At 36.0% G+C, this 26,281-nt stretch overlaps 1 protein-coding gene across 1 annotated transcript in view; it reads right to left on the reverse strand.

Annotated features, from left to right (window-relative positions):
• Nucleotides 1-26,281, reverse strand: part of LOC150107194 (uncharacterized) — a 58,739-nt gene that overhangs the window by 21,949 nt on the left and 10,509 nt on the right. The window contains exon 2 of the mRNA XM_090391737.1: nt 11,771-12,065. Coding sequence (XP_090247863.1) covers nt 11,771-12,065 — 295 coding nt within the window. The remainder of the gene's footprint in view (nt 1-11,770; nt 12,066-26,281) is intronic.

Consider the following 26,281-nt stretch of genomic DNA (forward strand, 5'->3'; position numbering starts at 1 on the left):
AGCTGGTACGGTTGGAAGTCAACTGAATAAATTTATATGGAATAAGAGAGAAATTAGCCAAAACACTAAATTAGCTGTATACAAGACTGTGTTTAAACCAATTTTAATTTATGGATCTGAGAGCTGGGTTAGAAGTAAAACATTTGACCAAAGACTAGAGACTGCAGATATGAGAATCCTGAGAAAGATTAGGGGCATCAACAGATGACATCAATGGCAATATCATATTAAAAACGAGATATTAGGAAAGAATTTGATATTGTTAGCATCCAGGAATGCATTAGCAGAGCCAATCTCAGGTGGTATGGTCACTTAAGCAGAATGTGAGAGGAAAGATTAGCAAAACAAGTGTTCTCTGCTAGGTTGGAAGGAAAAAGACCCAGGGGAATAGCAAGATATAGGTGGATTGATACAGTAAAAAGTGGCTTAGAAGATAGAAATATAAGACCTGATAAATTGGAGTCTTGATATTTAACAAACTGATTTGGAGGAAAATTGTAGATAGGAAGTTAGTAATGATGTAAATTTTTCATGTAGTACTATCATATCCTGTACACCCCTTGAGGGTATATATCAGGAATTTGATGATGACTGCTCTAATCCAGAGTATTTTAATAATAAGGTTGCTTGACACCTTTTTGCTATTTGTACATATGATATATATGACTTCCACATTGCTTGAAACTTGGTATCTCATCTGGGGCTGGCTCCCATTGATAAGACCTCAATGAAGATTGAAACTATTCTGGGTACTAGCCCTTCCCATGATGAATAGCATTATACAAACCCAAAAGGATGTGTACTTTATATTATGGGATACTAAGACAATTAATGTGAGGTAATTAGTTTCTATATACATGTAGCTTAGTTGTGAAGAAACTTCACATGTAAACTTTGTTTGCTTACACTTGGATAAAGGATTAAATAAGAATGTAATTTCTTGGCATTTTTAATTTAGTTTTATTGTAACTTACTTTATTTTTGGATGCAGTCTTGTGAAGAATTTTGTTGATAGTATTTTTGCTGTACATTTTTTAGGAAAGTATTGCTGGTAATTTGTAATTCATGCTGAAGGGCTTGCTCTCATCAGAACAAATATGTAAAGCTCTGTTTTTGAGCATGTTAATGATTGAAGTTTTTGTGTTGGGTGCAGATAAGAGTTTACATGTATGTAATGGTTAGTATGTGTAGGCTTACAGTAGACAGTGAATGATAGAATGCATGAGGGAAGATTTATGATAAGTATCCAAAAATAGAAATGTGTTCTGACTTTCAATTTCAATGGTGAATTGAATGCATTTGTGTTGTTCAATATTAAAAGAAAGGATGCATGCATGAGCAGAGCTAATCTAAGTTGATATAGTCACTGGAAACCATGGGAAAATAAAAAAAGTTAGCAAAACAGGTATTTGATGGAAAAAGGACAGGAAAAAGAACTGGAGGAAGACCTAATCTAGGTAGAATGATGAAGTTAGATGTGTTCTAGAAGATTGGAACTGATGATACTGGAGTGCAGATACACTATATATAATTAATTTGTGATACAAGTGATACACTAATTTGGAAGAAAATTGTTGGTGGGAGTTTAGTAAATAATGCAAGTAGAGTGAATGAATTCAAAACAGGTATGCCCTCCTTCGATGAGTCCTTGCCTCCCTGGAGGTCTTACTTTTTTTTCTTTTTTTAAATCACTGACACTTTATTCTATGTTGTAATCTTGTGTACATATGAATAATGAAACTTAGATAAAATTCTACTGTTTACAATTTCTGGGCTAATCATGATTAAGTTTTGCTTATCTATTATGTATTTACAATGTGTATTATTATAAATCAACAAATACACACACACATACACACAGATTATATATAGATTAATAATACTAACTGAAATTAGTAATTAAAGTTACTATTACAGTTACAGTAATTAATTAGTAATTACAGTTACAGTTGAATATAATTATATTTGTACAGTATATATATAATGTATATATATATATATATATATAATAACAATTAATCACTAATTATTGGTGGAGGTGTAAATGGCCATGTTGGCCATTCCCAAGATGGTTTTTTGACTGTATAAAAGTACATAGTGGTTGTGGATATAGTACATGCAATGATGGAGAAGAACACATCTTGGAATGAATTGAAGCATGTGATCTGGTACTGGCAAACACATTTTTCAGGAAACACCCATCCCACCTAATCACCTATTACAGTGGTGGTCATGAAACACACACTGATTACTGGATGATACAGAGAAGAGACCTGAAATTAGTGATAGACTCCAATATTCAACACCGATTTCTGTCTCAAGCTTGGACCATTAAGGCAACTAACCATTCGCAACAACTTATAGATGCTGTTGGTCTCCTCAAAATAGAAACTGGCCACACAGCCAGAGAAATCTGGAATGATACTATCATGAAAATCTGGGCAAGTGCCAAGAAAATTCTAGGTGCAACTAAACCAGGCTGCCAATTTGTAGAGAAGCAAGTTTTGTCATTGAATGAAAATGTCCAGCACATAGTGAAAACCAAGAAAGATGCACATAAGAAATACAAGAATTGGCTACAATCAAGAACTGATGACAACCTCACTCACTACCACCAACTCAAAACAATTGTTAAAAGAGAGGTAGCGGCAGCAAAAGCTGAGCACTACCACAGCCTGTATACTCACCAGGACAAACCTGAAGAAGCTAATAATATATACAGACTAGCTAAATCAGCCATATTATATATGTCATCAGATGCAGAACAACAGCTACTGCAAAAACCAGCAGACATCCTCCAATAATGACATGATTAATAACTCTAACACTTTTTTTGAAAGTTAGTCAAGTGAGTTTTAATTTATCATCCTACATGTTTCACCGATTTTTGCTATCAGAATCTTCAGGTAATACAATTGATAAGCTATATAAAGATAACAGACTAGGTTTTTAACTGACAGTTCTAATTCATACAAAATTAGTATTGTGTGAGACAATGCGCGTGTCTCGGGAACAAGATTTATTTGTTACGAGACATGATGTAATTGGCGTGAAAGTTCATTTCTTTGACGTTTAGTAATCTAATTAAAGCTTTCCAAATTTCTGGTAGGATTAGGCCTTGATTCTTACTTAGGTTTTCTGTTGAATGGGCAACCGTAGCAGCTTCCTTGAAGGTTCTGGGTTCTGGAATGGTAGTGCTCTTCTATATAGGGCATATGACTCTTATCCCACTCAATGATATGGTTGGTAGATGCAAAATGGCAAGAAAGGCCTGAAATGTCTCATCTATTGTTTCTGACATACCCTATGTGTTCCTTCTGTTTCGTTTGGAAGCTTCTAGAGGTCTGACCAATGTAGCTAACATCACAGGAGCAAGGTATATTATATACTCCAGAGTACTTGTAAAAATGGATGAGGGTCTTTTGGTGATCTTAAAAATTTCCGAATAGTGTTGACCAGCTTGAATGCTACTCTAATATTGTGTGGTTTTAGAAGGATAGCCAATTTTTTGAAAATGCTGCTGACAAATGGAATAGTTATAGTACTGATGTATTGGGTGTCATCACGTTGTCTTTGTGGATAACCATTTAAGGATAGCTCTCTGGATATTGTAGTTAATTCTTTGTGTAAGTCATCTTGGTCTGTTGTGTAATGTATAGCTCTTTTCTTAAGCATATGGATAATGCTAAGTTTCTGGGATATATGATATGACGAGTTGAAATGGAGGTAACGTCCAGTATTCGTAGGTTTTCTATACACAGACAGGTTGATACTTATTGGTTTGTTTCTTTATTAGGATGTCTAGGAATGGAAGTTTTTCATCTTTTTCTATTTCTAATGTGAATTTGATGGTATGGTGGAGAAACTATTGATTTGGTTGAGGTAATTCATTAGTTCTTCTTTCGTATGATTCCAAATGATAAAGATGTCATCAACATATCTGTACCAAGTTTTCTATTTTGGGGTAATTTGGGATAAGATTTTATCTTCTAGGTTTTCCATGAATAAGTCAGCACAAGAAGGGGAGGGGGGGGGGGGGGGGGGGGCTACCCATGGCGAATCCGGTAATTGTTTGTATACTGTTTATTGCCAAACGAAGTAGTTCGAAGTTAAACAATGATTGAACAAAGTAGTAATGTTTCTTGGGAACAAGTTGTCTAAGATGTTGATGACTTTCACAACTGGAATGTTTGTAAACAGAGATGTGACATCAATGCTTACTAGTATATCATCTTCAGAAATAGGGATGTTTTTTAATTTTTCAATAAAATGTTGTGAGTTTTTAATAGATTTTTAATATAAGTATCCGAGTTGTGAATGTGTTGTTGTAAGATCTTAGCTAGATGTTTGGACAGTTGGTAAGTAGGAGGATAGATTCCATCAACTATTGGATGTAATGGTATACCTTCTTTATGTATTTTTGGAACACCATACAATCTTGGAGTCAATGGGTGCATGGGTTTTAGCTTTCTTGTCAAGAGTCTAGTCATTTCACGTAATAGTTCATTGGTGTCGTTATGGTTTTTTTTGCGTAGGATCTGTACTGAGAACATCATAGACAGACGTGTCTGATAATAGATTTTTAATTTTTTCTTCATAATCTTTTGTATTTAAGATAACAGTATTGTTGCCTTTGTCCATTAATTTAAGTATGATGATATCTTTATTATTCTTTAATTTGAGTAGTGTTCTTTCCATTTGGTTAGTTGGTGTTAGAAGATCTTGATGGAGCGGAAAGGATTATGCTGCTTTTACAAAAAGAATTATCTACAATATCCAGAGAGCTATCCTTAAATTGTTATCCAAAAAGACTCTGCAACAAGATTCTCTTTTCAGATGTACCACAAAGACAACGTGATGACACCCAATACATCTGTACTATAACTATTCCATTTGTCAGCAGCATTTCCAAAAAATTGGCTATTCTTCTAAAACCACATAATATTATAGTAGCATTCAAGCCGGTCAATACTATTCGGAAATTTTTAAGATCACCAAAAGACCATCATCCTTTCCACAAGTACTCTGGAGTATATAATATACCTTGCTCCTGTGGTGTAAGTTAAGTTGGTCAGACCTCTAGAAGCTTCGAAACGAGACAGAAGGAACACATAGGGTATGTGTTCAAGAGACAACAGACAAGACATTTCAGGCCTTTCTTGCCATTATGCATCTACCAACCATATCATTGAGTGGAATAAGAGTCATATACCCTATATAGAAGAAAACTACCATTCCAGAACCTTCAAGGAAGCTGAAATGGTTGCCCGTTCAACAGGAAACCTAAATAAGAATCAAGGCCTAATCCTACCAGAAATTTGGAAAGCTTTAATTAGATTACTAAATGTCAAAGAAATAAACTTTCACACCAATTACATCATGTCTCGTAACAAATAAATCTTGTTCCCGAGACACACGCATTGTCTCGCACAATACTAATTTTGTATGAATTAGAACTGTCAGTTAAAAACGTAGTCTGTTACCTTCATGTATGCTTACCAATTGTATTCCCTGATGATGCCGATAGCAGAATCGGTAAAACATGTAGGACGATAAATTAAAAGTCACTTGACTAACATTCTAAAAAAAGTGTTGTAGTTATTATACATAGTAATCAAGAAAGAAAATGACGCCATGAACAGAATCAACGAGATCACTAAACGAAAGGTACGCAATCTTGAAGGTTTAAAATGCAAAAAGGCTAGGTATTTAAACCATCTGACTTTTTTAAAAAGATGTCGAGACAATGTTATCCCAAAATTTCTTCGTATCAAAGAATATTTTAAAACAAAAAAAGCTAATATTATTTACCACCGAACTTCATTTACCTTTCTCCAAGAAAGAAGTTGCCATATGAGAATCTTGCTCAGCCAAATAGACTCACAATGCTATGACTTGCTCACAGACATCTCTAATAACCTTGACGTAGAGACCTGGCAACTTTTAGATAATATGATTAGCAACAGTTATACCAAAACCTTTAGTTACAACAAAAATACGCAAATTGATAAATTCAACTTGCTATATGAAAATTACATTAACTCTAAACTGTCTCTACCAGATAACCAAGTGATAATAAACCTATGTAAACAAATTTTAACAAAACCTGAGATTTCAATTCTCAAAAAAGGATTCAATTTTGCCTTAAAACCTACTGCTATTCCTAAAATAGAGTTCATCTGCAACCTAGAAAAAGCCATCTCATTGCTACCACACCCAATAGCTAATGACTTATGATTAAAAAGTAGCATAATCCTTTCCGCACCGTCAAGATCTCCTAACACCAACTCTAACCAAATGGAAAGAAGAACACTACTCAAATTAAAGAATAATAAAGACATCATCATACTTAAAGCGGACAAAGGCAACAATACTGTTATCTTAAATACAAAAGATTATGAAGAAAAAATTAAAAATCTATTATCAGACACGTCTGTCTATGATGTTCTCAGTACGGATCCTACGCAAAAAAACCATAACGACACCAATGAACAATTACGTGGAATGACTAACTGGCCTATAGACTTAATAAGAAAGCTAAAACTCATGCACTCGTTGACTCCAAGATTGTATGGTGTTCCAAAAATACATAAAGAAGGTATACCATTACGTCCAATAGTTGATGGAATCTATCCTCCTACTTACCAACTGTCCAAACATCTAGCCAAGATCTTACAACAACACATTCACAACTCGGATACTTATATTAAAAATCTATTAAAAACTCACAACATTTTATTGAAAAATTAAAAAACATCCCTATTTCTGAAAATGATATACTAGCAAGCCTTGAAGTCACATCTCTGTTTACAAACATTTCAGTTGTAGAAGTCATCAACATCTTAGACAACTTGTTCCCAAGAAACATCACTACTTTGTTCAATCATTGTTTAACTTCGAACTATTTCATTTGGCAAAAAACAGTATACAAACAACTTACCGGATTAGCCATGGGTAGCCCCCTCTCTCCTTCTTGTGCTAACTTATTCATGGAAGACCTAGAAGATAAATTCTTATCCCAAATTACCCCAAAACCGAAAACTTGGTACAGATATGTTGATGACATCTTTATCTTTTGGAATCATACGAAAGAAGAACTAATGGATTACCTCAACCAAATCAATAGTTTCCGCCATACCATCAAATTCACATTAGAAATAGAAAAAGATGAAAAAATTCCATTCCTAGACATCCTAATAAAGAAACAAACCAATAACAGTATCAACCTGTCTCTGTGTATAGAAAACCTACGAATACTGGACGTTACCTCCATTTCAACTCGTCACATCATATATCCCAGAAACTTAGCATTATCCATATGCTTAAGAAAAGAGCTATACATTACACAACAGACCAAGATGACTTACAAAAAGAATTAGCTACAATATCCAGAGAGCTATCCTTAAATGGTTATCCAAAACGACTCTGCAACAAGATTCTCTTTTGGATATACCACAAAGACAACGTGATGACACCCAATACATCAGTACTATAACTATTCCATTTGTCAGCAGCATTTCCAAAAAATTGGCTATCCTTCTAAAACCACACAATATTAGAGTAGCATTCAAGCCGGTCAATACTATTCGGAAATTTTTAAGATCACCAAAAGACCATCGTCCTTTCCACAAGTACTCTGGAGTATATAATATACCTTGCTCCTGTGGTGTTAGTTACGTTGGTCAGACCTCTAGAAGCTTCGAAACAAGATAGAAGGAACACATAGGGTATCAGAAACAACAGACAAGACATTTCAGGCCTTTCTTGCCATTTTGCATCTACCAACCATATCATTGAGTGGGATAAGAGTCATATGCCCTATATAGAAGAGCACTACCATTCCAGAACCCAGAACCTTCAAGGAAGCTGCTATGGTAGCCCGTTCAACAGGAAACCTAAATAAGAATCAAGGCCTAATCCTACCCGAAAATTGGAAAGCTTTAATTAGATTACTAAACGTCAAAGAAATGAACTTTCACGCAAATTACATTATGTCTCGTAACAAATAAATCTTGTTTCCGAGACACACGCATTGTCTCGCACAATACTAATTTTGTATGAATTAGAACTGTCGGTTAAAAACCTAGTCTGTTACCTTCATATATGCTTATCAATTGTATTCCTGAAGATGCCGATAGCAGAATCGGCGAAACATGTAGTACGATAAATTAAAAGTCACTTGACTAACATTCTAAAAAAGTGTTGTAGTTATTATACATAGTAGTCAAGAAAGAAAATCACACAATGACATGATTATTTTAATGCAATATGTAATGAAGAATGTCTGCGTGGTTGCATGCTCTGCAACCCATATGCCCCGGAAAGGAGTGTCCTGCGTTCCATTCTCGTCGCTGACATGAGGAGCTAAGGATCTTTCTCAGACATAGCCAAGTTAGCCCGTCTTGTGCGTGGACTGCAGGGTTTTTCTCCCCAGTTTATCTGGGATTTTTCCTCCTACAAAACAAGCAAACCGGTCTTAAGAATGCAACACTTCACAGAATTACACATGAGCTTGGGGTTAATGACCCCACCTCATAGTGAGTTATGAAACCCAAAAATTGGAGGCCAAGGCTCTACAAGGTTCTATTTGGTAGTGCCAAAGAAGAAGGAGAAGATGTAATGAAGATTACCCACATTTACCAATTCCCACTGCTGACCCTGTTCTTGGAGTTGTACTACTTATCACACCCACAGAGGTTGCAAATGCCATCCATGCTATGAAAAACCACAAGACAACTGGGCCTGATGATATCCCCATAGAAGTCCAGAAAACATTAAGACCAGGGGTGGAGCTTTTGACAGGACTGTTCAACAAATGCATCAAGGAAAACAAGATCCCATCTGACTGACAGACTAGCACTACAGTAAGCATTTGGAAAGGCAAATGATGTCATTGTCTGCACTAATTAAATGTCTGCCTCATTCGCCTCCTCTCCCACACCATAAAGATTTTTGAATGCATAATCGATGCCTGTTTAAGAGACATTGTGACTATATCACCAAATTGATGTGGCTTTGTAAAAGGTTGTGGGATGACAGATGTAATCCATACCATCTGCCTACTAATGAAAAGATGACACAGGAAGAAAAGTAAGATGGTCTACATGGCCTTCCTGGACCAGGAGAAGGCATTCGATCGGGTCCCACATGAACTGATTTGGTACTCTCTATGCACCCATGACATCCTTGAAGGTTATATACACTGGATGCAGTTCTTCTAACACCACTGGCTCCAACTGCTGTGCTATTGGTGTTCACCAAGCCATTTAACATTCAGGTAGGCATCCACCAAGGATCTGCCATATCACCATTTCTGTTTCTCCTGTGCATGGACACAGTGACTGCAGACCTGAAACAACCTTACCCATGGATTCTAGTGTACTATTCTGTACTATCCTATAGTATTATCAATATTCTCTGAGTGAACATATAAAACATGTAGAAACAAGACAATGTTAGTGAATGCTTTATGATTTAATGGTTGTTGTTGTTGCAAATGCATACATCATTAGAGAAATAAGGAATGCCATCATAAAGACAAACTATAAATGCACTAGACCAAAAAAAAAGTGTTCTCTGTTAGATTACAGTTTACAAAGATTACTTTCTATATCAAGAAAATCTGGCTTTCAGTCTTTTTTATGTAAGGAATAACAGATTCAGATTTCTAGCTAATACAGGAGCAGCACCATGCAACCCCATTTTGTGACTTATGTACAAAGCATGGATGGCAAGACTTGGTTCACTAGAAGAAATCTGATGCAGTATAAATGCACCTTCCTCCCTTAACATATGCACTATGCATCACAGAATGCATAAAAGATCGAAGATGCACTACCACCACTACCACTACGAAATCACTTTCCTTGCTACTGTTTAGTTGAAGAGCATACGAAGATTATATTATTGAATGCGAAGCAATTGCGTGTTTAGGCTTAAGTGCAGGTTTACACTCATACTAAAATTTAATGGAAAGAATATAGCACAAAGAGAAATAATTAAACTGCAGGTTTGATTGTTCCAATATTTTGTCTCAGTAACAGAAACAACATCAGGAATACAATATTAAAATTATGACAACACATACACAAAAACAAACATGAAAAAACAATAAGTGGAAGAAATTAGACTATCTAAAGTCTGAAGTCCTATGAGGTATACCCTCTATGGGTGCTGTTAGCCATCCTTAGCTGTTGAGCAGGAGGCATAAGAATTAAAGTTTCTCAAATCTTGGGAAGTTTAACACATTTATTAAGATTAGGATGGATTTTTAAATCTGCTGCTGATTCTAAAAAGAGTCTTTTAAGTTTGTATTTGCTGTGATGAGCATAATAGTTTCATTCCATCTGATGATACTGCTACATAGTATCCAAGGCATGGTCAGCTAGACCTGACTGACCATAGTATTGGATGTGGATGTACTTTTTGTGTTCATCTAAGCAAATGCTAGCAGATCTTCCAATTTGACCATAATATGAAAAGTTGCAAGAACAAGAAACCTTGTAAACACATGAAACAGAGAGGGGAGGAAGTTCAGAGAAAGGAAGCCAGTTTCAGATGAGGTTCAAAAGTAGTGCAGAGAATAGCTAGAACTTTATTTCATTAAAGTTCTGGCTATTTTTTCTACAGGTGCTCAGATATAGGGAATAGCAATAGCATTACTGTAGCCTATATGTCGAGAAGGATGTGGGGAGAATGAAGAGATGGATAATTTATGGTTCCAATGCCAAAGAACTACAACAAATGCAGAAGAGAGGGTGGAGGCTCTATTGACAAGGATTTTGATAGCACCATATTGTTGAGAAGTGAAATGATGGGAAAGTTTATGTATGTATCTATCTGTGTGGGTGGGTTTTCTGTAAACTGAGAAAGAAAGGGTGCCATTGGGCAGACATGTAATTAGAGTATCTAAAAAGGCAGGTTATTGTTATTTTTATTTCTATAGTGAACTGGATTCTGGGGTGATAGCTGTTGAGATGGAGGAGGAGATCTAATGTGTCTAAGCCATGTGGCCAAATAGAGAACACATCAATATATCTTAATTCTCATGACAAGATACTAAAAAATTATTACATATCTTTTCCTCTTGTTTTATGCTTAAACATAGGTCACACCATACCGTGCAGGCATTCGAAACTAAATCCAACAGAACAGGGTGGTTATTCCTTATTCCAGTAGTGTCCTATTGCATGCGCTCTTCTGGCCAGTCTGCCTGTTTTATGGAATGAAACATTTTAGTTCCCAGGAGAAAAGAATCCTGCCACCTCTGTATGAGATAAGCTAATACACCCTCACATGAAAGGCACCGATAAAGGTTTTTTGCACCCTAAATGAGATTCAAACCTTAAGGCTTTCTAACCAAAGGGCATAGTTTGAAACTGACGGAGCTATGGAGGCTCATAATTTTTTTTTCTTTTATCAAGTTAAAATCTGATGAGTGGTATACATGTACACCAGTAGTGAGAGCACACATCGAATGGTTATGTTTTGCTATTAGAAAAGCTGTCATTTCCAATTATAACTGGTAGCAGTATTTTTTTTTTTTAATGAAAAAAGAAAAATAGCTTTTTTTTAACTGATATGTTCATAAATATTTTTGTTGTAAAGTTAATCTATATTAAATTTTGCCAGTATTGTTTTTTAAGAATTCTTGTAATACTGTAAGAAGCTGATACAACAAATGTCTGACATTCATTCAGCTATATATAACCTAAAAAAAAAAAAAACTAAAGTACATCATTTTTATAAACATTCACAGAATATTGCATACCTTTAAAGAACAAACAGTAAGTGGACGCTCAAATTCAATATCTCCCCTAAAAACAGCCATATCATCCACCACTTCCAGAAGCTCATTCCTGACTGTCTTCAAATATTCACCATGATGTCCATATATCTCAATCACTCTAGCCTCTGACAGTACAGAAATGTGTTGAATCTGATGGGAAATTTGAGATGACAATAGCAACTGGCAAGCAGGAACAGCAAGATAACCAGTAGAGCCATTATCTGGAGCTTCTAATAATAGACAATTTTCTGCTTTCACTGCATCTTCAACATCAGTGCTAAAATCAAATCAAATTAAGACAAATAAATATACAATATGTTCTAAGGAAGCATATTTTATGACTAGTAATTATCTATTATCACGGCTTTAACTAGACTTTAGCCTGACTAATTATATAATTTTTATTATATATTTTTTATATTTTAATTATATATTTAAAATATTTTATACAACTATATTTGAAAAAAGGTTAAGAAAAATTGTAGCACAGAAGTTTGGAGAAGAACAAGTCATATTCAGGCCAAACAGAGGTCGAAAAAATCATGAGAATATAACAAAGATCTGTATTTAGTTTTGTAGATTTGGAAAAAGCATAACAAAATGCCAAGAAAAAAGGTGTTCAAAATGTTAGTCAAATGGTGTAAGCAGGACATATATTGGCCAATACATTGTCTATATTTGAGTTGTAAGTCAGCAGTTAGAATTGAAGGAGGTACAGGAAAATGTTTTGATGTTAAATCGATGTGAGACAAGGGTGCACATTATTGTCAGTATTATTCATCTATATGAATCACATTATGACAGAAAGTGGTACTAAACTTCATGTCAAAATTGGAGATGTTAATCTCAGCTCTTTACTTGATGCAGATGATGTTATATTCCTCAATAAATCCAGTACAATTCTGAAGGATTTCCTAACTGAACTGAATAAATGCTATAATAAATTTGATATGAAAATCAGCAATAAAAAGACAACAACAATGAAAATGGGCATCGTAAACATCACCTGCATTCTGAACAAAGAACCTACAGAACAAGTAAAACATTACTTGTTCTGTAGGTTCTTAGGCATAATTTTAAGTGAAGATAGAAAACTAAATATGGAAAATAGACAACAGAATTAGCAAAGCTAGTATGGTAGGAAGTCAACTGAATAATTTTTTATGGAATATGACAGAAATCAGTCAACACACTAGTTGTATACAAGATAGCATTCAAACATTTCTTAACTTGAAAAAATTTTATGGTCATTTAAACAAGATGGGAGAAGAATAGTTACCAAACAAGTTTTTTTTTTTGCTAGAATGGCAGGAAAAAGACACAGAGACAGACCAAGGTCTAGGTGGATTTATACAGTAAGATGTATCTTAGAAAGAAATATACGATCTAATTATATTGAAGTCTTGAGAGATTAATTTGGAGAAATCTGAGTAATGATATAACTTTTTCATGTAGTATTATTTTAATATCCTGTCCATCCTCCTAAGTGCACATAACAAGAATTTGATGATGATGAAATATTTTAAGTATATATTATTATATATTAAATGAGACCGAAGATTTGTTATGAAGAACCCAGTATAAAAAAATGCATAAAAAATAGAATGTCTTCTCCCAAACCATCCAAAACCTCATGTCCTTTTCACTATAAGGGTGTCAAGTGGGACAAGAACTTCTGCACTTTCTCTCCATGATCAGGCTACTACTTCCACTCTTTGAATTCAAAAACCTGCTTCATGGGAGTAATGCTTGGTAGTGAGAAACTATTCTCAATGGCACGAAAGCCTTCATTCCTCACTGTCTGAAACTGCAACCCCCACTTTTCAAACTATGGTTTAACAATACGGCAGTTCAAGAAAAAAAAATCTGCATACCATGAGTGGCATGTGAAAATAACTTCAGTTTCACACTCAGCCTACAGTGAAGCATGCAACCAATGTAAAATCCCAGTATGCTGAAAGGAGTAACAAAAGAAAATGTGCTTCCTATTCAAATAGTATTCATGCCTTCAGGTCTCTTGCAAAGACCATTAGATGCCATCTCTGTCACCTGTGCTTCCTCCTCTTCCCCCCCCCCCCAACTCCCTCTCTCATCAAAAGTCACTATTATAGTACCTAAAGATAAAGGTAAACCTCATGGCCATGAGGTCTACCTTTATCTTTATCTGGTAGTTGTGCCACTGTATAAAGCACTGGTCTGAGTCACTCATCCTGGACGAGTGACTAAGACAATATCAACACTCTGGAATGCTGGTTATGGAGAGAGGTTAAAAGGAATGTGGACTGTAGAGTTTGGTGGGACAACAGGCAGGTGATATGATAGAGATATTTAAATTTATGAAGGGATTTTATTGGATTAATACAGATGGGATTATAAAAAGAGTAGAAGGTGTGAGGAGCAGAAGCTGAGATCATCCCTGGAAGTTGAGTAAGAGTGTGAATAGGGATGTGAGGAGTACTTTTTTTTTAATCTTAGAGAAATGCGAATGTAACACATTACCAGAATATATATTGTTAATGCAAGGAGTGTTAAGGATTTTAAGATTCAGTATGATAATTCTCCTTCTCTTGCTGTACAACAGCAAGAGAAGGAGATCCACAGAAGATGATGGGAGGCATTTTATCATCTCATAATGGATATTATCAAGGCCTACTGCACTAGGGTGAGACAGGAAAAGCGCTCGTTTGAGGTGTGACAAATGGCTTATTGTTTGGCTCTATCTCCTTGGTACAAAAGTGTAGTCACTGTGTCTCTTATTGCCCTTTCAATATATATATATATAATTTAGGAGGATATGAAATTGTTGCTGAGATTCTGGCAAAGTTTTCTCTCAACACATCTACAATAGCTTTGGAATCAGCAACAATACATCCATTATATTCCAGGATAGGCAAATGGTGGGTTTATCCATCTTTCATCTTCTGGACTTTATCCCATACAGCTTCTTGAAGAGACTAGAGACTGCAAATATGAGTCCTGAGAAAGATTAGGGGCATGAAGAGATGGTATCAATGGCAATATCATATTAAAACAAAGATATTAGGAAAGAACTTGATATTGTCAGCATCCAGGAATGCATTAGCAGAGCTAATCTCAGGTAGTATGGTTCACTTAAACACAAAATGGGAGAGGAAAGATTGGCAAATCAAGTGTTCTCTGCCAGACTGGCAGGAAAAAGACCCAGAGGAAGACCAAGATATAGGTGGATTGATACGGTAAAAAGTGCCTTAGAAGACAGAAATATAAGATGATAATGTTGGAGTCTCAACAGGTAACAGACTGATTTGGAGGAAAATCGTAGAATAGGAAGTTAATAATGATGTAAATTTTTCATATTGTACTATCATATCCTGTACACCTCTTGAGGGTATATAGCAGGAATTTGATGATGATGATGATGACGAGCTTCTTGAAGAGCCCAGAGTTGTAATCATTAGGAAAAATTGTATGGGGAAGACTATTCCAAAGAGTAGAGGGAGAGGGAATGAAGGAGGATGAGAAATTGGTTTGATGAGTTTGGGTACCTTAATTACAGATGCCCTCATCTGAGTTACAGTTGCAAATCCCTAGTCCCCCCCCCAAAAAAAGCGATGGAGGGGGAATATATATATATCTCCCCCCTCCTTGACAATCTTGACAATGCCGAATTTTTGTGAAGGGTGGTGCATAGGCCTGAAGAACATATCTTCCAGTGCAAACCCATATTATTTCTAAATAAAGAGCCTATCAAGCAGTCTTGACCAGGGAAGGTGGTTAAACATGCAGAATTTTCAGGCTTCATAAAAAACAAGAACTGAGTATTGGATTTGATCATTACATGAAAGGATGTTCCTGTGAGGCATTGCATTCATCTCCAGCAGGAAATGACCAAGGTGTAATCATCTGGGTAGTGACTGGCCACACGAAGGCTTCTGTGAGGAAAGGATCTGTGCCACTATAGAGGCCAGTGATTATGAACAGCTCAAGAGACAGCTTGGAAAAACAGCATAAAGTGAGTTAAGTGGGAAGTAGATCAAGGTTGCTTGGGTATTTGTTACGAAATATTTAACAATAGCAATGTCTGAATGCATTTCAAAAGTCAGGAGGTTAAATCTGGTAGGTGTAAAGGTGACAAAGTGCAATCTAGGAGGCATGGATGCAGTAATCAGTTACACGAGTATAAAACGCAGGCTTGAAAAGTGCCACAGCTGGTAGGGAAAGTGAATGTTATACATCATGAGCAGAGTTTAGCCAATTAGGCCAAGAAAAAAATCCAATTCTTACAAGATATGCCAATAGATGAAAGAATATTAGTAAATGGATATGGGTAGACAGGCAACTGGCTGTAGAGGATATAATTGAAACATACCATGAGTGAAGATATCAAGGTATGATATCCTCATTAAGTATGATATACAGAACTTGTGCGAGGGCTAAATAGTGAGTGCAAATTAAGTATATAATAAATTATGCAAACAATGTTAATAAGGCAATAGACAGCACAGCGTAATTTTAAGTGAATGCTCCAGAGAATTAATGGCAGCTTTGATATGCTTGATTAACATAAACCTTGCAACAAAGTAGTTTCAACATTGTTTCACTTCATAAAGGACTGCACCTGATTATTAAATAACTTAAGGAATTCACAATGTATAGTGGAATATAAATTAAAATAAACTTTAATATATACTTCCTATATTTCGGCAACGTCACGTTGCCATCTTCATGGGAACATAAGATTAAGACACATGCACGCAGGCACTAAAACAGCAAATGAGGTCGAAGCGAGGAAACTACTGTTTTTCCTAAAGTCCTATGGTTCCTCCTAGCGGCTATATTAGGTATTCTTGGCAGGTGGGCTGAAGTTCTCAAGATGTACATCTCCCAAATTTGGGACAGTCTCATGCATCCAAATTTGTTGAAGTTTGGCATATTTCTTAGGGCTGAGGCTGATTCTATGAATAGTCTTTCAAATTTATACTTGCTGCGGTGTATTACTGTGGCGTGTATCCAGAGCATGATCTGCCAGTTATGAAATTCTGATATTCACTGTCCTGCCTGTTTGGCCAAAGTAGGACAGCTTACAGCTGCAAGGGACCTGGTATACACCAGGTCTAGGGGAAGTGGTTGGTCTTTATTGGAGCGGATAAGGGATGCCAATTTTCTATATGGTCTGTAACAAGAGGTCAGGTCATGTTTATTCAAGAATTTTTCCCTGTGATAAAAACAGCAAGAATCCAAGTGGAGAGAAATAGATACACAGACTGTAATGAGAAATTAAATTTTATTCAGACTAAGCACTATCTGAGACCTCAAGAAAGAAGTAGAAAGTCTGAATCTTCCCAGAGATCTATGTGAAAAGAAAAATTTTTCAGAGAAAGAGTAAGCCTTTGTTAAATTGTGAATGAAGTATTATTAATTTATAAATATCTTCAGTTTTCTCGTTCATCCAACTTTACATTTGCTAGCTGTTGGTTGATCCCACATTCAAACATAAAGAAAATTTTTATTTCACTGCGCCACTCTATGTTTGAAATCACACAATTATTGTGAAGGAATCAAGCATCAATTAGCACAACATTAACGTGAACTCACTGGAGGTCGATAATTTCTGCTTATTTTTAGGATTTCCCGCAAGATTCGTATTTTAATGAGCGGTGCAATAAAACTGAAATTAGGCAAGCACAAGAATCAAGTTACACAAGATATTTAATTCTCTTACAAAATTATTCTTACATAAGAAACAAGAATTCTATCAAGATCAATACAATTAGAAAACAGTTTATGCATTCAATAAAGTATTTAGATTCTACTCAGCTGTGTGCATCATTTACTGCTAGAACATATATATAAGGCTTTCACAATTCTCATCCGTTAGGATTTCAACTTAGTTTCACCTTAAACAACAACAATATTCAGCAAAACACTTAAAAAGTAATTCTTTTTAGTCTCATAGAATAATCACAAACTTCAATTTCATCAAACATTTAGCTGGCATCATCAATATCTATCAGAGGATTAAAATAGTTCTTAAAAGGCTCAGTCTTGCATTTACATATACATTGTGAGATAACACATTCAAACATGAACTAATTCTTCAGTGAAGTTTCTCACATTAGTTTCACAAGGAAAATGTTTTATAATATCACTCATTCAAGCTTGACTAGCTGGCTCCAACAACACGAAATTTGACCAAGTTCTCCTGACACAAGCAACACTATCACACATTAGTTATAGAATAGATATTCTTACCGGTATGATCATCATAGCTTGCACATTATGGAAAACTCTTACATTACTTCTAGGCACTCGATAATCTTCCACTATAGACAACACAAAAGTTATAGTATCCTCGAGTTCACTAACTTATTTGTTAAGACTGGAAAATGTATTTTCTTGCTTGTAATAACTTATCTTACGATAAATCTCGATCATATTATTATCCTTTCACTCCTTTACAAGGTGACAGGAAACTATAAATAAATATGAGTTCAAAGTAAGATTCATTAAAATCGGAACAAGTTTTCAAATCTTTGTTACATCGTATGATCCCATATTAGATCACATCTCACGACCTTCTTACGCTCTCTCCATTTTCCTTCTGGTTCATTCTTCCACTATCTCATAATTCTCCTTCCTTTTCCCACCCAAACTTGTTTTTATTTTCCACTCGTTCAGTTCTCAACCAAATTCCCACATGATCGTTGTACAGTTCCCTATGCCAAGGCATGCACTATCTAAAAATAACTTAGTTTTCTGACAGCAGCCAATCAAATCACATTAGCAGAGTCCATTAGAAATACTTTCACTTTCCATATAACAAATAAAATGCATATATTACAGTTCACTTAGGATACATTTACAAGTTATATAAAGAATTTATACAGAATAATAATAAAAAAAAGATTACAATTATTATTTCAATGAACAAATAACAGTAAGTGTTTAAATTAGAATTTACATAGGAGCAAACTTAGCTCAGGAAATGCAATTCATGTTAAATCATGAATAAAGTATTAATAATCATAAAATCCTTCATTCACAATTTAACAGTCAGGTCATGTTTATTCAGGATTTTGGTAATTTTTTCTAAGGTGCCCCAGATGTAGGGAATGGTGATGGATTTAGAGTAATCTTTTTTGTGAAGGGGGGGGGGGGGGGCTGTGGTTTACTGGTTTTAATATTTTTTGGGGATTATAGTTATTTGCTGAGAAAGTGTTAAGGATGTGATTTAGTTCAGTGGTTAGGGCATTGTCATTTGAACAGATTAATTTAGCCCTGTTGTATAGTGTCTTAATCACTCCATATTGTTCTGGGGGGGGGGGGGGGAGAATTGTTGGTGAATGTACGTGCCTGTATGGGTGGGTTTTCTATAAACTGAGAAAACCAAGGTTCCATCAGGCTGGCGGGGTGACTAGTGTGTCTAGGAAAGGGAGGCTGTTGTTTTCCTCTTTTTCCAGGATGAACTTGATTCTGGGATGTTGGTTGTTTAAGTGCATTAAGAAGGAGAGGAGTGTATCAGAGCCATGTGGCCAAATAGCGAACACAACAACGTAGTGAAGCTGTATGGTAGGTTTTTGTGGGGCAGAGTTTAAGGTTTTCTAAAGAAGTTGGCCAAGGGCGGGGAGAGTGGTGAACCCATGGCTGTCCCCTCTATCTGTTTGTAGAATTTTCCCTGCCAAACGAAATAGCCCGAGTTCATTGTGAACTGAAATAGGGCTGAGATATCAGGAGGAAATTTGGCTTGGATGAGCTCTAAGGTTTCCTTGAGTGGGACATTTGTGAATAAGAAGGAGACATCAAAACTGACCATTATATCAGTATGTTGGAGTGTAAGGTTTTCTACACTGGCTTTGAAGTGGGCTGAGTTTTTTTATGTCTGATGGTGTGTTGCCAGTATAGTGTGCGAGCACTTTGACTAAATGTTTGGCTAATTTGTACATGGGGGAATCAATGTCATCCACTAGGAGACGTAATGGCACATTTTGTTTATGTATTTTTGGGAGCCCATATATACGGGGGGGGGGGGGGGGGTAGAGTTAAAAGGTTTTAATTTGTTAGTAACTTCAACAGGCCAACAAATGACCTTCTTAAGGAGCCTATGGAGTTTTCTGATTTGTGAATTGGTGGGATTGTATTCAATGGGAAGGTACGTAGCCCGATCTAATAGTAAAGTATTAAGCTTACCTGTGTAGTCAGTATGGTTGAGCACCACTTTGGCGTTCCCCTTATCCGCTTTGGTGATTACTATTTCTTTGTCTTTCTTCATTTCCTGTAGAGCCTTACAGGAAATGAAGAAATGGGAATGAGGAAATGAAGAAAAACCAAACATATTCACTATTGGATATCTTGGTTTTTGGTGGTCTTGCTTTGGTGAGAACACAGATTACATCCAGTCTAATATTCTAGTAGCAAGGCTTATACGTTGGTCAGACATAACTGGTGATTAGTTTATGGAATTAACAACGCATATAAAAGAATACCTGCAGAAGAAATCATGATCCAGATAGAACGTGGGATTCGCAACCTGCCTAACCATATCGCCAACAACGTTAGACTGGAAGTCAGTGTTCTCACTAAAGCCAAACCTCCAAAAACCAACTTATCCAAAATGGAATATGCTGCCCTACAAGAATTGAAAAACAACAAAAAAATAGTAATCACCAAGGCGGATAAGGGAAATGCCACTGTGGTGCTCAATCAAAAAGACTACAAAGGTAAGCTAACTGCTTTAGTACTAGACCGTACGACTTACCTCCCCATTGAATATAATCCAATCAGCTCTCAGATTAGAACTCTCCACAGACTCCTTAAGAAGGTCACTTCTCGGCCTGTGGAAGTCACCAACAAACTAAAACCTTATAACTCTAGACCCCCCCCCCCCGATTATATGGACTCCCAAAAATACATAAACAAAATGTGCCATTGCGTCCCATAGTGGATGGCATTGATTCCCCCACATATAAATTAGCGAAACATTTAGCCAAAACGCTCACACACTACACTGGCAACACACCATCACACATAAAAAACTCAGCCCACTTTAAAGCCAGTATAGAAAATCTCACACTCCAACACACTGACATAATGGTCAGTTTTGACGTCTCCTCCCTATTCACTAATGTCCCACTCAAAGAAACCCTAGAGCTCATCCCAGCCAAGTTTCCACCCGATATCTCAGCCCTATTTCAGTTCACAATGAACTCAGGCTATTTCGTTTGGCAAGGAAAGTTCTACAAACAGATAGAGGAGACAGCCATGGGTTCACCGCTTTCCCCACCCTTGTCCAATTTCTTTATGGAGACATTTGAAGAGAAAGCCTTAAACTCTGCCCCACAAAAACCCACTATTTGGCTTCGTTATGTGGATGATATGTTTGCTATTTGGCCACATGGCTCAGACACACTCCACTCCTTCCTAACACACTTAAACAACCAACACCCCAGAGTCCAGTTTACCTTAGAAAAAGAGGAAAACAACACCCTCCCCTTCCTAGACACTTTAATCACCTGCCAGCTTGATGGATCTTTGGTTTCTCTGTTCACAGAAAACCCACCCACACTGGCAGATACATTCACGAGCAGTCCCCCCCCTCACAACAATATGGGGTTATAAAAACACTATATAACAGGGCAAAATTAATCTGCTCAGATAACAAGGCCCTAACTACTGAACTAAACCACATCCTCAACACTTTCTTAGCCAATGGCTATAACCCCAAAAAATCCAAAAAATACTAAAACCAGTAAACCACAACCCCCCCCTCCCCCTCTCCACAATAAAGATTACACCAAGTCTATCACCATCCCCTACATCCAGGGCACCTCTGAGAAAATAACCAATATCCTCAAAAAATATGACCTTACGTCCTGTTACAAACCATATAAAAAGTTGGCATCCCTTATCCACTCTACCAAAGACCAACCACTTCCCCTAGACCTACCTGGTGTATACGAGGTCCCTTGCAGCTGCAAATTGTCCTACTTTGGCCAAACAGGCAGAACAACAAATATCAGGATTTCAGAACACAAAGACTACATCCGGTTCCACCAGTACAGCCGCTCTGGGCTGGCAGACCATGCCTTAGATACCCACCATAAAATTCGTTGGAAGAAAACAAAAATAATTCATCGCAGCAAGTTTAAATACGAAAGATTATTCAAAGAATCTTCAGCAGCTCTAAAAAACGTTCCTAACCTCAACAAATTTGGGTGCATGAAACTACCCCAAATTTGGGAGACTTACATTATGAGAACTTCAGCCCAACTGCCAAGACTACCAAATTAGCCCACCAGAGGGCACCATTAGGACTTTAGGAACAATATTAGTTTCTTGCTTTCTTCCTCATTTGCTTTGTGTTAGTGCCTGTGTGCACATACCATATCTTTATGTTCCTGAAGATGGCAACGTGACGTTGCCGAAATATAGAAGTTATTCATTAAAGTTACCTATAATTAATATACTTTATATGCATTGTTAATTCCATAAACTAATCTCCAGTCTAATATTGTTGTGATGTGGTTTGGAAGGTGGCAGATCCCATGCTCAATCTGGATCATAATTTCTTCAGTCAGTATTTTTCTAGGAGCCGAAATTGTGGGCATGTGCCAGAGCTTTGAGTGCTTCAGGCTTCAAAATAATGGAAGGTTGACTACTGTGTTGAGTGGTAGTTTTGGTTTGGGGGTAGAATTATTTTTTAAATTATCAAATTTCTTGATATGTCAACTCAGTATTTTCTCAAATTCTTTATCTGCCGAAGTGCACGAGACGTCATATAAAACTGACAAAAGTTCGTGATTCAGCGTATTGGAAAGCTGAATTTCCAATATGCTGAAAAGGGCATGAATAGCTTTGTTTGCATCAGCTAGGAGAACACGAGGTGCCAGCAATTTGTTCTCATAGCAAAGCAAGGCTAGCAAGGTTATAAATTCGGAGAGTCTTCTGTGAAAAGAAACAGTACTTAAATTTCACACAATTTGGGAATACCTGATTATCCCAGCAGCGTTTTAGGAAAGTCAATTGATTCAGTTGTCTCGATAACTTCAGCTTCAGTTTACCATATTGACAGACCTTGTGTGTGATAGAATCGCCGTGGAGGATAGTAATTCTCGTAGAAAGGCTTATACATTGGTTGCACATGATTACTAAATAACTTAAGGAATTCATAACGTATACTGGAATATAGATTAGAATAAACTTTAATATATACTTCCTATATTTATCAGAATTTCAGAATATCAGAATTCGGAACACAAAACTACATCCGGTTTCAGCCACTCTGGGCTGGCAGACCATGCTCTGGATACACGCCACAGTAATACACTGCAGCAAGTATAAATTTGAAAGACTATTCATAGAATCAGCCTCAGCTCTAAGAAACATGCCAAACCTCAACAAATTTGGATGCACGAGACTGCCCCAAATTTGGGAGACGTACATCTTGAGAACTTCAGCCCAACGGCCAAAGAATACCTAATATAGCCTGCTAGGGGGGGCACCATCAGGACTTTAGGAAAAACAGTAGTTTCCTCACTTTGATCTCATTTGCTGTTTTATTGCCTGCATGCACGTGTCTTAATCTTATGTTCCCATGAAGATGGCAATGTGACGTTGCCAAAATATAGGAAGTATATATTAAAGTTTATTTTAATTTATATTCCAGTATACATTGTGAATTCCTTAAGTTATTTAGTAATCATGTGCAACCAACGTATAAGCCTTTCTACGAGAAAGGACTGCATTGTCAAATTACCAGATTTGAGTGTATCCTTAGAGCAGTGTTTCTCAAAGTGTGGTACACGGACCCCCCCCACCCCCCGGGGGGTTTGCGAAAGGTCTTCAGGGGATCCGTGGCAATTTTTGGCTATGCACCATTAACGCATGGAATAAAATTTAAGTTTGAGATCGTAAAACGTTCCGATTATATCACTGAATAAGGTACTGAGACATCTGCAGGCTGTGTAATATGTTTCTCAACAAACAGTGCAATTAGAGACAACTGGGTAAAAACGGCACTAACTAATGAATCGCATGACCCCTCCCACATAAATTCTGTATAGCAGACAATCAAAACCATATGGTGCACCGGTGAGATATGTTTGAGTGAACGTGTTAAAACTAAGAAATATATAGTGAATGTGTTTCAGATATTATATAAGGAATTCGGTTGAAGAGAATTAGCATTTCAACTGAACTGTCAGCTTGACTTTGTCAATTAGTAGCGTGACCTTTTGTTAATACTGCACCAATCATATGAATGTCTTCATAGCTACTTTATCTCTACTGGCCTACCATTGCTGTCTGTATTGAGTTCTGCTTTCATTAGCCATTTGTTGAAGGACTGTTCATTAAATACGGTAATTTTTTTTAGCTTCGAAATTCTTAAGTATGGATCACTGGTTAAAGACTGGATTTTTAAAATGCGCAAGAGAAGAACATAGTAGATACAAGTAGCTGTCAGCAACAAGAAAATGTTGATATTGCATCTGGACCAAGTGAAATTAATAAATGTGTGTCGTCTGACATCTCTAAAGAACCAACTAGGAAGAAGATGAGAAAACGTCATAAGTACGATATAATTTACTTGAAATGTGGATTTTCATGGATGGGAAATGAAGAGTAACCTATTCCATTGTGTGTAATAAGCGGTGAAACTTTAAAAAAATTAAAGCATGAAACCATGTAATTTAAATCGCCATTTTGAATCGAAACATAATGAATGCAAAGACAAACCTGTCGAATTTTTTCGAAATAAACTAAAAAATTTAAAAGAATCTCAAAAAGTGATGTTGATCGTGTCAGGAGGTGAAAACATGAAGGCTTTAAAAGCTTCATATTGTGTGTCGCTATTAATAGCAAAAAGTGTTGCAGTGGAAACAACTGGTGAAACATTGGTCAAGCCTGCAGCAAAAATAATAGCGTAAATTATGATCGGAGATAATGCAAAAAGATATTTTGATCGGATTTGCCTTTCAAATAGTACAGTTCATCGAAGAATCACTGAAATGGCTGAAAATATAAAACAAACTTTGTTATCCGATATACGTAAGAGTCGTTATTATGCGTTGCAGGTAGATGAATCCACCGACATTACAAATTTTGCAAATCTTCTAGTGTTTGTTAGGTATGAAAAAAATCAAAAAACTCATGACGACCTTTTATGTTGCCAACCCTTGCCAGAATATACAACAGGAGAAGAAATATTCAACAGTATAAATACTTTATGCATCAAAACAAGCTTGATTGGAAAAGTTGTGTTGGAATAAGCACGGACGGAGCAAAATCCATGGTCGGATCGAAAAAAAGGGCTTGTTTCAAGGATTCAAGCTGTTGCACCAAATGCAAAGTCGACACACTGCTGCATACACAGGGAGGCCTTGGCTACACATATGATGTCTACAGACCTAAGAAAAGTTCTTGATGAAACTGTAAAAATCATAAATAATATTAAAGACCGTCCTCTAAATGCCAGACTTTTCTCTCAACTTTAAAAAGAAATGGGAAGCAACTATACACAACTTTCTTTTCCATACCGATGTTCGTTGGCTTTCTCGTGGAAAAGTCCTTACTTGTTTATTTGAACTTCGGAACGAACTACAAGTTTTTCTTGATGAAAAGTTTGAATTGAAAAAGCATTTACATAATTGGAAATGTCTCAGTCAATTAGCATACTTGGCAGATATATTTACTGTATTAAATAGTCTTCATTTATCTTTACAAGGCAAGGAAAATTCTATATTTCATGTCCAAGATAAAGTGAATGCCATGTTGGCAAAAATGAAGTTCTGGCAAAAGCAAGTGGGTAATGGAGAATTTGACGCGTTTCCATCTCTTCATGAATTGCTCGCAAGTTCAAATGAACAAATTGATGATGATGTGAAAATTACTATCATGCAGTATTTAGAAAGGTTACAAATGAATCTAGAAAAGTATTTCCCTGAATTGGACATTAATATTGAGTGGATAAGATACCCTTTCAATAAAAACAAATTTATGCCAAAGGGTCTATCATCAATAGAAGAAGAACAACTTTTAGAACTAGCTTCTGATGGTTTCCTAAAAAATAAATACAGCGAGAATACGTTATCATCATTTTGGCTACAAATACAGAATGAATTTTCTGAATTAACAGATAAAGCTCTAATGTTCATTTTTCTATTTCCAAGTTCATATCTGTGCGAAGTTGGAGAAGAAGAAGAGGAATCCCATTATAGATCGAACCGCATCTGAGAATGAAATTAACAACTATAGAGACAAATTTTGCTGAAATTTTATCACACCATAAGCAATTTCACTCCTTTTATTGATGATAAATTATTTCAAGTAAGTAAAACTTTATAGTATCTTTATAAAGTTTGTTCTATTAAAAATAAATCATATTTTTTGTTTACATGAACATATAAATTCAAATAAAATAGATATTTAATTATTTAATATTTTAAATTAATTTATTAATTTTAATTAATTTATTTGTTTTAATTCATTAATTTATTTTTTAATTAATTAATTAGGGGT

Source organism: Typopeltis vanoorti, chromosome 4, assembly GCF_054136105.1.
Source record: "Typopeltis vanoorti isolate ZY-2024b chromosome 4, IOZ_Tvanoo_1.0, whole genome shotgun sequence".
Lineage (NCBI taxonomy): Eukaryota > Metazoa > Arthropoda > Arachnida > Uropygi > Thelyphonidae > Typopeltis > Typopeltis vanoorti.